Source organism: Ricinus communis, chromosome 10, assembly GCF_019578655.1.
Source record: "Ricinus communis isolate WT05 ecotype wild-type chromosome 10, ASM1957865v1, whole genome shotgun sequence".
NCBI lineage: Eukaryota > Viridiplantae > Streptophyta > Magnoliopsida > Malpighiales > Euphorbiaceae > Ricinus > Ricinus communis.
Genome location: NC_063265.1, coordinates 6,394,521 through 6,411,489, shown reverse-complemented (window position 1 = coordinate 6,411,489; position 16,969 = coordinate 6,394,521). Strand labels below are relative to the sequence as shown.

Sequence of the window (16,969 nt, the reverse complement as noted above, 5' to 3'; positions counted from 1 at the left end):
ATTTATAAATTTAATTTTTTTTTTTTTGAAAATGATCAAACAAAACTTGAGAAAAAATTGTCAAAACATCTTTTAACAATATAGAAGTTCTTTAGTTCCTACAACAGCGGAGAACCTCATTTGTTGTTAAGATTGGCTTAGAAGTTCAAATAAACCTATCCAACTAGAAGAATCAATGGAGGATATTGAAAGCATAGAGTCAGGTAACATTTCTTTACTTCTTACTTTGTTTATTGTTGATGCTGTTAAGTCTTATTGACGTTAATTTTTACTTTTCTTGTAGAAATTATTCAAGATCCTGAGATTGGTGAGTCACTTATGCCAAGATTAAATGTGGAGTGCTAATTTTGAGGGGAGGTAATAACATTCCTTTGCTAATCTTGAACATGTATTTTAGTGCTACATAAAGTTTGTAAATTTATTTATTTTAATGATTGCCATCTGTAAAATATTTTTATTCTAGCAGTAATATATATTTTAATGGTTTGTATTTGAATGTTGAATGAATTATTGTATTTGCAAGTGATTGAATTGCGAAACAAGTTGTTCAAGAATGTGATTGCAATTTTAATTCAGATTTTCATGCTATTTTTTTTAGGTTGGTAATCATATTTTCTCTAAATGTAATTGATTAAATATGAGATTAAAGTTGTGTTTTTAAATTTTTTAGAACCGAAAATAGCACCGAACCGAACTGTATTGAACCGTAAAATTGGTACAATACGGTATTGGATCCTTTTATGTTTGGTACAGTACTGGTACCTTCAATTTTAAAATATCCGAGTTTTGGTATGGTACTGGTGATTTATAAACAACCGAATTGGACCGATCCGTACTCAGCCCTACAAGATATATAAGTATTATAAAGAAAAACTAAAGGATATGAAATTGCAAAAACATGAAACTATGCTAGAGCCAATAAATAAAATTAGTATTCTTCTAGTAATTTATTTACGATATAAATTACAAAGTAGTCTTTTGATAAAAAATAAATCATAAAACCGTTTTTGTAAATGAGCGAAACTACAAGATAGTTTTTTTTATACTTATCCCTTCAGGTAATACAAATATTTCAATTTCTTCTATTTAGTATTAATATTTCTATTTTTTATTTCAATTTTGTATATCAAGTTATTTTTATTGACATAATAATTAAAAATAAAATATTTTTAATTATTTTTCTCAAAATTAAAAATATTAACTCACTAATATTTATCCCACTAAACATGTGAAATTTTTTTAATTTTTTTTAGATTATATATAAAATTATTAGTAAGTTGATAACATTCGTTAATACAAAAAATCAATAGAAAATATTTTATTTTTAGATAATAAATGAATAACTTAAAATAAAATAAAAATAAAAATGCTGATAAAAAGAAAATAAAAAAATAGAATAACGCTGGCCTACCAGTCTCTAATGTCATTCCTACACGTTTGCTATATTTCGGACATAGTTTTTTTCAGTGTTTTTGCCCTTTTTCACGATACTGGCCCGACACAATTTCTTAGTATACTTTGCAGCTCTTACCCAAAGAATTAGGTCATTGCTCTCTTGAGCTTTCTGAGAGGTTCGAGTCATATTCATGTTCCTTTCATTAGGATCAGGTCTCATCTAAAATTTATACATCATCAAATTCCATTTGTATATACGCGGAAATCAGCAAAAAACAACTGTTGAATACGCAAACATTTTTTCTTTTTTTTTGTTGGAAACTAGATTAAATACGCAAACTTGATCAAATTCAACTCATGTACTCGAGGAAACAACAGAGCACAGACATTTATCAAATAGGAAATCAAGATTTATCACTGTTGCAACCTTGTAGCTTTGGAATCTACTGAGGGTTTGGTGGGCGGCTATTGGCGGCAGAGACCCTTGAGCCCCATTCCAACAGTTCTTTGCTTGTATCATCCTTGTGAGCAATAACCTCAATGAAGCATAAGCAATCTTTCTTCGACTCTGTCGCAGTCTCAATCGCTTCAATCAGCTCTTCCTCGCATTGGACCTGCATTTTGACAGATTCAAATATGAGTATCGGAGATGTGTGTATTCATTCCATTACCATTCATGTGTTGTTGATAAGAAGAATTGAACTCACCTTGGCCGTCCAGCACTTGCCTTCACCATTGTGAATTGCATCAACCAAGCCAGTGTAGTTCCAGTTCTTTATCACATTGTAAGGACCATCGTGGATCTCAACCTCAATGGTATACCCACCATTATTGATCAAGAAGATGATGGTCTTTTGTCCACATCGCAGCATTGTTGACACATCTTGAGCAGTCACCTATTAGGCATTCATAAAAGGAAGGTAGAGACGAAGTTAAAAATCTAAACTTTTGTAGAAAATTTGTAAGTCAGATAAACCTAAGATTTAAGACAATAAATAAGTTGAGGAAGAATATGTGATGTCAATCTAAAATGAACTTGAAATAATTTTCAGGAATTATCATAAGATTCTTGGAAACATACCTGAAAGCTACCATCTCCAATACAAGCAATCACACGTTTCTCAGGCACCGCCTGAGCATACCCAAGAGTTGCCCCAACTGACCAACCAATTGATCCATACTGCATTTGAAATTCGTACCTGTAAATCCATTTCACATTCTTCATTAAATCTACAAATAAAGAAGGCATGGGCTAAAGATAAACATTAAATGTACGACACTCTATTGCTCACCCGCATCCCTTTGGTAATTTCAGCTTCTGACAGTTGAACCATGAGTCCCCTGTCTCTGCAATCACAGCAGTTTCACTAGACAGCATTTTCTGTATATGTTGGAACAGAACATTAACCCTCAATGGTTCTTTAGGTTGACTTTTCAAAGGTTGCCCTTCAGGGACAAAAATTCTACGGTAGTTCTCATGAGCAGTAGTATTGTTCTTGAGCCTCTTTGCTAGGGCTTTAAGAAAATCCTTCATCAAAACACATCCAAATGCAGGTCCATTTCCAATCACCACACGATCAGGCTGCACGATGATTGACTTCTCTTTCTTGAGAAGGAGAGAGTATCCAACGGAGCTGTAGTCATTGAAAATGGGTCCAGCGAACAAGTAAGCATCTGCAGATTCCACAATCTCAGCACAGAAGGCAGTGCTGACTGCACCCCAATAAGTACCAATGAAGTGAGAATGGTGTTCCGGCACAAGCCCTTTAGCCGATGGCATCACAGCAAGGGCATAACCACAAGCATCAGCTAACTCAACAAAGGCCTCACATGCCTTTGCAACCCTCAGTTTAGGCCCACCAACCAAAACTGGTTTCACTGCTTTGTTCAAAAACTCCGCTGCTGCTTCAACAGCAGCCTCCAAACCAATTTTATTACTCAATCTGCATAGAAAGATCAACATTATCTATCAACATGAGATCATCCAACATAAAGTATTAATTTTCCTATGACTAAAACAACTCATCAACGCATAAACACAAATTAACGGACTTTAAAAAAGTTAAATAAAATACAATAAAAAAGAATCACCTGGGAGAGAGTGAAAATGGAACTGGCTCGCGACTAAAAGTAGGATGAGGGATCGCTGACAAGTTACAGCTAATGCTGAGATAAACAGGCTTGCTTTCTTTCAAAGCAGTTGATATAGCAGTATCAATCAGCTCATGTGCATCTTCCAAATTATTCACAATAGCCTACAAAAAATGATCAAATACCAAATACTCATCAACAATCAACTCTTTTAAAAAAAAATCATTGCTTTTTCAAGAACAGAACAGCAATCTAATAAACCCAACACCCATCAACGCTAATACAACCAGAAGAAAAACAAAAGATACCCATATAGGAATTATTTACCTGAAAGCATGTAACAGGCTGGAAACACCTCAACTCCTGACTAAAATCAGGCAGACCAATGGTATGATGCAAGATCCTGTTAGTCCCATAATCGTTGGAGTTAGGTCCACCAACAATACATACAACGGGTAAGTTTTCACTGTAAGCACCAGCAATAGCATTGAGAACACTTAATCCACCAACAGTGAAAGTAACAACACAAGCACCAACACCACGTGATCTTGCGTAACCATCAGCAGCATATCCAGCATTGAGCTCATTACAACAGCCAATAACGTTAAGTCCAGGCTCAGCAATCAAATGATCAAGAAGAGTGAGGTTAAAGTCACCGGGAACAGAGAAGACATCAGTGACACCGACTTGCACAAGACGGCGAGCCAAGTGACGGCCGAGAGTGGAGTCAGGCGAGCTGACGATCGATGATGGGGAGACTGTGGAGCTTTGGAGGGTGCAAACGGCGCCGTTTGCTGGACAGCACACGTCAGTTGTTGTGGGTTTCAAGGTGTCAATAGATCCAATGTTTGTGTCCATAGCGAAGGAGTGGAGACAGGTGTAGAGATGAGAAAAGAAAAGAAAAGAAAGCTAGAGAAAGAGATGTTTGTTTGTTTTGTTTTTTTGTTTTGTGAATAGAAAGAAAGGAAATGGGAAGAGTTTATATACAAGTGGCCGGTTCAGTAGTAAGTGAGATGGAAATGGATACAAGGGGCGGGTTTTGGTTTAAAACGTTTATTTGTTCGCAGTGGTGGCGGTGGACCTGTTGTACGATGATCCACGATTCTCTCCCAATGCAATTACTAGAAGAAATTGCTTTATTTTATTTCTTTAAGTAACAATATAAATTTAGAATCTGTATTTTCTGAACTGTCTTTGGTCCAACAGGTAAATAAAATAAAATAACACCATAAACTTGAAAATTATGGTCAGTACTAAAATTATATAATAAAAACATAATAATTGAGTAAATTTAAAAGAAATATATAGCATGTAAACTTAAATGATCTAATTGGTAGTGATGGTGGAGCCAAAGTTCTTTTAATTGATAATTCACACCATAATTTTCATAATCATCAATTTTCACTTATTATATTATATATTTATAAGAGTTACTTATTAACTATTATCTTCTGCATATTAGGAAAATAAATTGATTAATAATCCCATTTATAAAAATTAGAGACATTTTCTTTTTCACTTATATTATGACTCTTTTTTATAAAGTCTTCCTTTTCGTGATTGTTAGAATCATTAATTGTTGAAGAAAAGTTTGGCAACTATGTTTCTGAGAAACGTTTGCCAACTATCACCCACAGTATTTACGTGGAGCAATCTTTGCCACCACTAACTATTTCTGGATTTGCAATTTGGTACACATTTTCATGAATTTCAACCCTAATTAATAATTCCTTTTTTCTATTATTAGAAAAAGAAGCTTTACATAAACATGCCTTGTTCACCATTTTTCAAATCTAAATGTAAAAAGTTCTAACCGTTTTTAACGTTCTTAAAACATATATAATCTTTTTAATGCTTACTCAACTCAATTTTATTCGGATTAATATCACAAATAAGATTAATATTTTTTTATATTAAAATTAATTAAAAAATAAAATAAATAATATTTGAGTTTAACTTTTAAAGTTAAATTTATCGGTTAAACGATTATAACACTTAATTCGGCTCGATTTTTTATTAAATCAACTAACTCAAAAATAATGAGACTATTACAAATAATAATGGAATTGTTAATTGATTTTTAGTTATAATGATTGATATAGCTCTTTTCAATAACTTTAGTGATAGAATTACATTTTCCAGTGTATATGTATACACATTAAACCTGTATTTTGCATTATTTATTTCAATATAAATTTAAAAATCTTTAAAACAAAGCATAGCATGTAAAAAATCTAGGAATTCTTTGCCCATATAAAATATAAAAATTCAGTTGAAAGGCAACGAAGATATATAAATAATTAATTTACTTTTACTAGCTTAATTATCTATTACTTTAAGCTTATGGATTGATAGTGTGTTTAAAATTATTGTTTGTATTTTTTGATTTGATATATTAATTTTTTATAAACTACAATTTTTTTAATTTATTTTTAAAAAAAAAATCAATTGACCCATTTAACAAAAGAATTTTTAGAACTCTAAAAATAGAAATAATATAAAATAAAATAAATGAAAAAATAACTTTTCCCATTTTAATGCCAAATATAGCTGAAGTTCAAACTCAAAAATATTTCTTTGGCAGCTTTAAAGCGCGTAAAGCATTTTTGCGGCTCACTTACTAAGTCTTGTTTGGATTACAATCACTTATAAAATTAATATACTTCTTTATATGCCAAAATCATTCAAAAGAATAAAATAAAATGCAGTAGCAAACTTAATTTGAACTTTTAGATCTAAATATAGAATTCCCACACGGTCATTTTATCGAACAAAGTTAACACCCAGCATGACTCAACTTTTAATCAAGTCTAACTAATAAAAAAATAGAAATTATGATATAATTAATAACATTTATTTACAGTTTTTATATAGTTTAAAAATTCTTTAATAAAAACACAATATATTGATAATAAACTCTTTTAGAAAAATATTATAATCGATTTATGTTATATTTGTTCTTTTTATACATATGATTCTTGAAAAGAATTACATTTTAATCAATTAAAATTAAGAAAATCGGACATTTAAAAAAAAAAAAAAAAGGAAATAGATTGGTTTATATAAAACTATCAAAGTGCAGAAGCGTACCCCGGTTTCTTAATATTAGCTGTGCTATAATGAGGGTGCGCAATGCAGTGAGCCAGTTGGCTGTTACTCTGGTAACCAAAAGGGGAACACCGGCGTCGCGTCGTAGTATAAAGGAATCGAAAACAAGGAGCAACAATAGCCGCTTTTTCAACGGAATTTGACTAGCGGTTTTCCAAAACCACAGAAAGTGTTGCTGGTAATCGCCTATTTGCTGATTAGTGGACAATTGAAGTAAAGGAAGCAGCAGCGGAAGTCACGTGGAACGCATGCATACGTACACGCTCACTACTGTTCATTTTTTGAAAAGTTATTTTTAAGATAAAAACAACGCACTTGAGCCCGCCCAAGGAGCTTAACTTAAAACGGTAATTCTATAATCAGACCCAAAATAGAAAATGAGATTTGCTTTCAATTCTCAATTTATATCATGCTTCCAGTTTGACCCCTAATCTAAAATTTGTTACAATTTGAGCCTTAATTTATTTTATGAATTTATAATTTCATCGTTCCATCCACACACACCAAAAAAGGGTTTTCTTTTCATAGATGCCCAAAATTATAAGACATCTATAAAAATACCCGCGAAAATTTCTGTCAGTAAAAATACCAAAAACTGAAATTTTAGTTACAAAAATACCATATTTGGTTTTTTTTCAAATAAAAAAAATATATGTTGGATATTATTTTGAATAAAAAGTGTATATGTTGAGTATTCTCTTTATAGCTAATAAATATAAAACATATTCTTTTGTGTGAAATAATGTTGCATTTTGTTTGTTTTTGTGATATTAGTGATGAATAAATAAATAAATCTAAATGATATTTTTCTGATTTAAAGATTTGGAGATATGTTGAGAACATCATATCTATAAAAAAATGAGATAAATTACTACAAGGTGAAAATAAAAGTATATTTTGAGTATATAATATATTTAGATATTTAAATTTTTTTAAAATTAAACAGAATTTAACTCAAAAAATATTCAATAACAAATGACATATGTTTACTAAAATATAATATACGTTAAGTATTTAAAATTAATTTAAAAAAGCAAACAAAAATATAAAGAAGGTTAAAAATGGATACTTCTGAAAACAGCAATGAATAGTTTTAGAAAAAAAAAGGACATATTTTTATAATTATTTTAAAGAAAATGACATATTTTCATAATTATTTCAAAAAAATAGATAAATGGTGAAATTTTCTCCAAAAATATTTTTCATTCAAGTGTTTCACTATAAAGACATTTATTTATTCTTTAAAGTGTATAATTTTATCTAATTAGATAAAAATGTGCTTTTCTCTTTTATTTACATCATTGCATTTAGAAACAATAGTTTTATATAACGATACTCAAAATTGAAATCAAAAGGAATTAAAAATACTAAACACAAAGAATTTTAAATATATATATATATAAGGTGAAACCTTTTTAAGGAAATTTCTTTTTTCTTTTCCTCTAAAATCAAACAATCTATATCAAATATACCACCCTCAAATATTGCCTCTTGAATAATTTATTAACAAATATCTTTATTGAACAACATTCAAGAAATAGAATAGGTCCTAACCAAAGTGCTTTCACAAAGGGACAGTCTATAGATCATGCACTTCTTAAGAAACAAGAAATGTAAGTTTGGGGTTTAGCACTCAAATTGGATATGTTAACAATATATGACATAATAGATGAAGTTATGTACAGCATATTCTTCAAATAATGGGTCTTGGTCCCATCTGGACATGGAATGCATCACCTCAATGTCATATTCCATCGAGATCAATGGAGATCTAACAGGTTCCATTAGATCTTCCGGAGGATTATCTCCACTACTTCTTCTTCTGTGTGCTAAGGGTTTTTCTCATCTATGTCTAAAAGGGCAAAGGCACCGACTTTGGAAAGGAATCAAAATTGCTAGAAAAAGTTTTGTTGTAAATCACCTCATCTTTGCCACTTTTTTGTCTTGTGATGCGAAGGCCGGTGAAGTCAGGAAAAAAGTGAAATGGTCATATATCATAATTAAAGTGTTAAAAATAACTTAAGATTTATATAATACACTGAGAAAACAATATTATTTTATAGCTTTCATATATTATATCAGTTCTAATACTATTAAAAATTTTGCATTATATTACAGGTATAAAAAATAAATTAAAATATCATATTTTACATCTTCATTTATTAATGTTATGTGCTACTTTAGATTTAACTTAATTAATCATATTTTGAATACTAAATTAGGGACAACATATAAGATTTATTTAGAAAGTATCTTATAGCATCACGAGTCATATTGGATGTAAAGAAATAAATGGCTAAACCATTCTAAGAAATCCCAGCTTAATCGTTGGTTAGTACTAAAATTCTAAAAATGCACAGTTTTAAAAAAAAAAAAAAAAAATCTATTATTAGATATTCATATTTTTCTTAAAAGTCTCAACTATGCTGTGTTTTATTTCTGTTTTATAAATCATGTTTAACATATACACCTTTTATTTTCCTTCTTTGTTTTATAAATTATGTCTAATATATATATATATATATATATATATACCTTTGTTTAATTTTGATTCTGGATTCCTTGTTGTAGGAGAGGGAGACTTGATTTGCTTGGACTCTTTATAGAAGTAGGCTCTTGCGATCGTCTTGTAAAGGTACAGTAAAATTCTATATAATGATTATATATTCTATATAATAATATTTTATATAAAAATAATTTATTGCAAATAGAAATAAATTCTAAATTATAACTTATAAATTATATATATTTTTATGAGAATCCTTAAATATGATATTATATTTATATTAATTTAAATATTTTTATATCTTGACTTTTTATTATAATAATTTATGCCCGTAAGTGTGTAATGAGAAATATTAATTATATATATATATAAATATATTGAGATATTAAAAATATTTTCATATGTATAATTAAATTGATAAAAAAAATTTAACATAATTCTTATATTTATTATGTTAATAAAACGTTAAAATACTTAAAATTATTATTATTATTATTATTATTCCCTAAATCATAATGAATAATAATAAAATATTGAAAAATATGTTAGATCTTTCTATTAATTTAATCAAGTTAAATATCAAAAATCGTGGGACACTCATGAACAAATACTATCATATATTTTACTATTCATAATAACTAGTTGTGTATAAATCTAGAATCAAATAAAAGCTATATTTAGTTAAATTAGTCTGTCGGCCAAGGTATTCTGAAGAGCTTAATATACTATATATATCGACATATCCATTTAGTAAAATCATAATTAACCTATAAATTGCAATACCATATATCTTAATACTAAGAAATTAAGAAATCATTACACAATTGGTGTGACAAGATTTTATCCAGATACAATATTCAATGGAAAAAAGCAACGCAAAGCAGTTTTAATTTACCTTTGCTCAGCAAGCAACATGGGTGAAACTAAGTGTAGTCCAGAGAATATGGAAGATCAAGAATGTAAATATATATATTCACAAGTCAAAAAGTAATGATATATAACCCATATCCAAATCCGTCCAGAATCTATTTCTAAGGGCAACTGGATTTTCCCCCAACCCCTGTCTCATTTAGTATTACAAACTGCAAATTTTTTTGCAGCATGAGATGCTCCAATTTTGGTCATCATACTACTAGATACCCGAAAAACAGCATTGGCGACCAAGCGCTATACCTACTCTCAACATGATCAAGTAATGATGATTTTATCACTATTGGCTATTTACATCAAAAATTGTTACCTTTAGCTGTCTCATTTAACAACTGGCTTCTGCCGTGTCTCGGTAAATTGTACATCTCCATTGAACACAGAGCTGATAAACCCCTCTACGTTCTCTGCAATCATTTCGCCTTCAAATGTAGCAAACTTCCCCTTCCGCGGTTTGTAGGCCAACAATAACTTATCTGATGATTTAAATCCAGATTTCTCAAAACCATTTAAGAACGCCTGTTGCCTGTTAGCATCTAACAGAGAATAGGAAATGGAATCCTTGGATCCCAATGCTGCATTTCGTTGCCTTGACAGTGGTTTTTGAGAGACCTAAGAGCAAAAATCATGCAAGAAAATCGGTCAATACACAAGAATTTGATATTTCCTCTGATAATTCTCCTTGAGATATTAAATTAATTTCTGCATTAGGGCATTTAAACCCACCATGGAAACTAAGTAAGTGCATTCTAGATAATTAATCCATTTGCTTATTCTTGATTAACATAATGGCACCCAGATCTATATTTCAATCTCCTAGACCTACAAAACTAGCACAAGTAACAAGAGGAGAAATTTATGATCTGTAAATTCAACTAGAGAGAAGAAAAAAGGTACCATCATAAGTTGAAAGATTAAAAAATAGACAAACATAAAACTTACATAATAATACCCAAATCTCTTCTAACAACTCATCGGAAAAAATAAAATCACCCCATACCATCCCATCCACTTTTAATAAAATCATCCCAACTAAAAAAGTTTTACATACCATAGTTAAAATGGATTCCAGCTTCTCCCTTGCTTTTAAAGATCTGAAAGCACCTATAATGCAAACAGGGGTTTTCTCTCCGCACAGAGCTTCAAAATTGTCCCTTGTCAATAAAGGCACCTGTTTCTCAATAACATCATCCTGCTTTCTGCCCTGTCTTGATGCTTCCTTCTTATTCTTTTTATCAAAATCATCAAGTATGGCGCTAAGATCGTGAACTGCAGATTGCAAATCTTTCACAGAAATCCCCACTTTTAAGACATGCCTCTCCCCATTTGACAACCACCCAACTATAGCTGGAAGTGCATCAACTCCCAACTTCTTTGCCATTGGTTCAGTCACATCATGAACCTAGATTAACATTTACCATAATTATGATCATAGTATACACATCATCTAATTATTCTATTCTTAGCACATAGAAAAGCAAGCATTTTCCTTGCAGCAAAGTCTGATAATACAAGTCTAAAACTTTCTAGTATAATTAGAAGCATGTTTAAGACCACCACTAAGCAGGCCAAGTCATCTTCACTCTTTGTCAACTGAAAATCTACCACAAAGAAAAAAAAAACGAAACCTGAATTCATTGTAGCATACCTCTATATCATTGAATATGAAGCGTTTCTGATATAAACCACTAAGAACACGCCAGATTACAGGTGTATCTTTTTTTGTGGAAAGAAGCAAGACTCTAGGTTCCCTGATACCAGAGAAAGACTCGAGCTGTTTCAGGTCAATCCGCCTTGAAAACCTTGGCAAATGATCTCGGCAAAATGTTTTCAAACTCCGAGCAACCAAATCATCTTTGTACTCCACCAGAGATCCCTTATCACTTGCTCTGTAGGAATACACAAATACCCTTGGCATTTGGCGGGGATGGATGCCTAGTTCAGTACACAAAGACTTTTCAGTTTCACAATTTATGCTCCCCACCTGCAAGAGGGAAGAGTGATAGTGAACATGTGAAATGATATATGGGAAATCTAATGGTAGAGATGAGAAGGTACACAAGTACCTTTAGAGCTCCCTGCAATGAATCAAGAACCTCTTGTATAATTGATTCATGATAATGACTACCCCTCAATGAGGGATTATAGGATAACAAAAGCCAAGTCATTCCTTGGTCAGCAATTTCTTTCTTAAACATTTTAGAATTTATGTTCCTGATGCTCTTAAAGGAGCTTCCAGAGCCAGATTGAGAACTAGACCGAGACCTAGCAGAGCCACCAGAGCCACCAAAATGACCCCCACCAACATCACCCCCAAAAAGATTGGAGAAAATATCATTCAGGCCAAAACCAAATGAACTCTGAGAACTGGGACCACCAAAGGAGAATGAGAATGATTTTGAACCTCCCTGCCCCCCCATATTTTGCCATTCATTCCGTCTAAAGTTAAACCCATTTTGCCCCTGTCCACCACTAGTATAATAAGTATATCCACCCTGGTTGCCAGTATATCCAGCATCAAATCCAGGATTGCCCTTCTCATCTCCATACAAGTCAAAATTTTTCCTCTTCTCTTCATCTGATAGTATCTCATATGCTGATAAACAAGAAAACAGAAGTTAATATCACAACTAGAATAGTACAGCATTCAGTAACCATGAAAAATATAAGAAAAAGTGGAAACCTAGTGATTGTCACAGTAACAACTAATCACTGGGATCATATTTTCTTTAGAAAATTTAGTTCAACATGGTAATAAATCAAGTAAGATTAAAACCAAAAGACTAACATAAAATAAAAATGAGAACGGGTTTAACAAATTGCATTTTGACATTGCTAGCACTTTAGAACAACATGAGTGAGCAGGTGATATAGACACCTACCATTATTAATCTCAGCAAACTTCTCCTGAGCACCCTTGTTTTTATTCTTGTCAGGGTGATATTGAAGAGAAAGCCTACAAAAAAATTAATCCAGGATTAGCAATAAGAATACATGACAAGAAAATCTATGGGTGGCAGTTTCATATTTTTCTGTGTGCATATTTATGAATATAATACATACAATGGCATAAGCACTACAAATAAGCTTTGACGTATTGTTACTGGGGTCATCTCCAGACTGTGCAGTCTTGAGTTTAAACCCCAATTAGAGCCAATTAACAGAAAATAAATGGCATAAGATTATGACGACAAGAAAAATTTTATAAGTATGTTTGACATTAAAATTCAAACCTGCACCCATGTACATTCTTTTTAAAGAAGAAAATAAGCTTTTAAAATTTGCTATTAAGTTCTTTTGGGAAAGATCATGACCTAACAAGACAAATTTGTCTTAGAAACAAATTTTAGTGGCCCGCTAATCACTATAAGTGACATAATGTTTTTCTCAATAGCAGCTCCAACAGCAAAGGCGAACAGTCCCTATAAGACAATCAAACATAAACCTAAATAGAACTCTTTATACAGTCATATGGAACATAGAATATTCAAAGGACGATACTATTCCAAACTAGGTTATGAGATTTTCACTAAAGATGCATCTAGCCAGTACTAAAGTCATACAAGAAGTTAAAAAAAAAAAAAACCTTTTCTAAGAAAAATAAAAGAAGAAAAGAAAGTAATCAACAAAATACAGTTGTTCTCGCTTCTCATGCATTCAAAAGGAACTGGAGTAGAATTGTAGAGGAACTAAATCTACAGTTCAGAGAACAATAGTTTCAATCTTTTTTAATGTAAAAGCAGAATTAAAGGGAGAATGTACTTGTGAAAAGCCTTCTGTATTTCACGTTGACTTGCATTTTTCTCAACCCCAAGAACCTGACATGAACAAATAAATCAGTATAAAGAAATTGAAAAAATAAATAAATATGTTCTCAATCATAATAATTATTAAAAAAAACGCAATGGTTTATTTGTATTTCTAACAAATCGCTTTGCTACATTGTTGAAATACTTAAAGAAAAAGGGTATCATGTTAAAATTTTGTTTAATCCTTTTGTTCATTATTCTAATTCTTCAATAACTCAATAGAACTCATCAAGTTTGCACAATTTACTATTAAAGAAAGTAATCACATAACCCTAGTAAAAGTTCACTTCATAAGAATTCAATTTGGTGTATTCATCTGCAAGATTATTTTTATCACGAAACTAAAATTAACATGTCAAGAACACTGCCTATAATTAATTAAATTATAGAACTACCTTGACATGAGTAAATCACAAATTCAAAAAAAAAAAAAAAACTTAAGCAAACATAATAATTAATTGAATTTACCTTGTAAGGGTCGATAGTTTTCGCTTCGTCCGTTAACAAAACCAGAGATAAGCATAATAACACCAAAATCACCGACAATGTAAAGCGCGGATTCATCTTCTTTTATATCTGAACGGAGAAACGGAACGTCCCCGGAGAGCGTCGTTTCGTCGGGTTTTTCGTTTGCGAGAGTCGGAGGAGATTAAAATTTAAGGAGCGCGCATTTATTGTTTCGCGGGGTTAGGAGAACTCTAGATGTTTCCGGTATATAAGAAGCCGTGATTAGACGTGGCGCTTTGATGCTATCCCACGCCAACTAACCAATAGGATTGACTAGAATGATTTTGTTTTTATTGTCCAAGGATTGCAGCGCTCCTGTGATGATAGTCGATCTTTTTCGGCTATGGATTTGAAAGCCTAATAGCTGAGGATTTAGGCTATTCTGGGCCTCAAAAGGCCCAATTTATCAGGATGATGAGCCCTTGCTTTGTTTGATCAAGGCAAAATGCGTTTAAGGCCCTAATTTTTTCGGTCTTATTTTATTAAGTCTCTTAATTTTTTTATTTCGTCGATTTTTTATGATTTTATTTTTCTCCGATTGAGGATCTAATAGTTCTTAATTAATGCAAAAAAAAAAAATGGATCGATAGAGCAAAAATTCCTAATCAACAATAAATAAAAATATAATGACTCGATAGAACAAAATAAAAATTGAAGAACTCTATAAAATAGATTCAATGATTTAACAATGAATTTTTCATTTAATCAATTAGATTGGTGTATTTATCTTATATGTTAAGGTTTATTATATGAATGATAATGGAAAGAGCTTATTTACTTTTTTAGATCTTCATCCATGCTCTATAAAAATTGAAATGGAAATAATCTTGGTGCAGGTGCATGATCGAAATAAGATCTCTATTTATTTTTTAAATCGAGACAAAGATTAGATTTGGACGAAGTGGTGAAACTCAATCTCATCTCCACGTGTTATAGACGAGCAAAAATTTCTCAACGGATTTAAAGCGAGGTCAGATTCTCCATGTATATAAAATTATATTTAGCCATCTTAGTTGATATATAAAATGTTTCGAGTTTGTGTTTTTTTTTTTTGTTTTTTCTAAGCAAATTGATTGGCAGCATTTGTTGCATGTTTTAAATTTGTTGTCGATTATTCTCTCTCTTAAAATTATCTTTATTTAGATTTTATTAAACATTGAAGTAATTGCACATGGTCTAATGTTGCTACAGCTCTGGTGTTTAAAGAATTAGTAGCTAAAGTATCTGTCAATTCTTGGTGGTGTTTATGAATTGAATTTGCAAGCATATTGAAGCCAAATTACTTCAAAATTTATAAAATAGTTGTGATTCTATGATTTTTAGAACGATTGACTACATGAACTAAAATAAGACCTAAATAGCCACGAATTTTAACTCTATTAACATAATTTCATTAATTTATAGTAAAATGTTAAAACAAATGATAATTTTACTAAGAAAATTACAATAAATAAGAAAATCTCCATTGATTTTGTAACTTGATAGTTAGAGGGATATCTCATGTTTATCACCATCTTATTAGATTATCTCTATGGGTATCCCACTATTTCCTTTTACCTTTTTTATTTAATAGCTTGAGAAAGTATGTAGAGCCTTCTTTCAATACAGTGGTTTTTCTAGGTGGGTGTGAGCATGGTGTTGGCTTGAGATGCTTAACCTTACTCCTTTATTAAGTTATTGCTTATAAATTGAATGACTTAATATCAATATTATCACTCTTTTTTTCTTTTCCTTTTTCAATTGAGCTCGTTTATGAGAATTTTTATTATATATTTGCTTATTCTACCTTATCTCTTTTTTTTATAATAAAAAAATGTATAAGATAACACATATCAATTGACATAAAACCTAATATTTTCTAGGAAAGTATGATAATTAACATTAGAGTTAACAATAATAAAAGTATATAGAAAAGCTTTTGATCTCATTGGTGAATTTCTCGAGTTTAATTACCTTTCTAATGAATGTCGAACAAAAATATGTCTTTTGAGATATTATTTTTTTGTTACTTTTCTTCGATTGTCATATCTAAGGATTTATCAATCACTACTCTCTTGAGCTCCTTTGTACTTTTGGACTTCTTTTTTATAATAGACTTTTGAAAAGTATATAACAATGATATTGGGGTTGTAGAATTTCCAAACTGTACTAAAAAGATTTTTACTTTGAAAACTTCCATTTCATATTCTTTCACAGACTCTACCTCCTTTGCAATTTTGTTTCAAAGTTATATTTTCTTTTGTCAGCACTTTAAATTAATGTTCTCTCCTTCTCACAATCCATTTTGTTGTTGGAGTAGTTTCTCTTATATCCTTGCGAGTGATTATGGAAACTTCTTGTGTGTATTGTTAAGGAGATTTTATAGAGATTTTATTCCTATATGGCACCTAATATATTGTTGTATATACTTTCCTACTGTAGTTGGTTACTTCTCCTATTGTAATTAGGTTATTGTTAGTCTTGTACACCAAGCATATTGCTGGTTATATATAGGTTATAATTCATACGTAAATAGTCAAGTTTTAATATACCCTAATTACCTTAATATGGTATCAGAGTCAATGGCTTAACAACAATTTTTTGGTCCTCTCCTTGCTTTCCTTGGCTTCCTCTAGTTTTATTGATT

General features: G+C 30.9%; 2 protein-coding genes across 2 annotated transcripts; both read right to left on the bottom strand.

The window, feature by feature from the left end:
- Positions 1-1,629: 1,629 nt before the first annotated feature.
- On the bottom strand, positions 1,630-4,585 carry LOC8283141 (pyruvate decarboxylase 2). Its single transcript, XM_002530454.4, has 6 exons — positions 3,814-4,585; positions 3,487-3,650; positions 2,688-3,338; positions 2,477-2,594; positions 2,103-2,291; positions 1,630-2,009 (listed from the first exon to the last, which is right to left on the bottom strand). The coding sequence occupies exons 1-6, from the start codon at positions 4,342-4,344 to the stop codon at positions 1,839-1,841; spliced, it is 1,824 nt and encodes a 607-aa protein (XP_002530500.1). The 5' UTR covers positions 4,345-4,585; the 3' UTR covers positions 1,630-1,838.
- A 5,459-nt stretch (positions 4,586-10,044) lies between these two features.
- On the bottom strand, positions 10,045-14,630 carry LOC8283142 (dnaJ protein ERDJ3A). Its single transcript, XM_002530455.4, has 7 exons — positions 14,305-14,630; positions 13,790-13,845; positions 12,910-12,983; positions 12,094-12,623; positions 11,676-12,011; positions 11,079-11,429; positions 10,045-10,639 (listed from the first exon to the last, which is right to left on the bottom strand). Exons 1-7 carry the CDS (start codon positions 14,398-14,400, stop codon positions 10,352-10,354), a joined length of 1,731 nt encoding a protein of 576 aa, XP_002530501.2. The 5' UTR covers positions 14,401-14,630; the 3' UTR covers positions 10,045-10,351.
- Positions 14,631-16,969: the final 2,339 nt, after the last annotated feature.

Excerpts from the sequence above, each read along its gene's own strand:
- LOC8283142 (XM_002530455.4), bottom strand. The coding sequence starts at position 14,400 with ATGAATCCGCGCTTTACATTGTCGGTGATTTTGGTGTTATTATGCTTA. Across the intron at positions 13,846-14,304 it reads AAACTATCGACCCTTACAAG|GTTCTTGGGGTTGAGAAAAA; the intron begins GTAAATTCAATT and ends TGTTCATGTCAG. Across the intron at positions 11,430-11,675 it reads TCATATTCAATGATATAGAG|GTTCATGATGTGACTGAACC; the intron begins GTATGCTACAAT and ends ATGTTAATCTAG.
- LOC8283141 (XM_002530454.4), bottom strand. The coding sequence starts at position 4,344 with ATGGACACAAACATTGGATCTATTGACACCTTGAAACCCACAACAACT. Across the intron at positions 2,292-2,476 it reads TTGGAGATGGTAGCTTTCAG|GTGACTGCTCAAGATGTGTC; the intron begins GTATGTTTCCAA and ends AATGCCTAATAG. Across the intron at positions 2,010-2,102 it reads GCAAGTGCTGGACGGCCAAG|GTCCAATGCGAGGAAGAGCT; the intron begins GTGAGTTCAATT and ends GTCAAAATGCAG.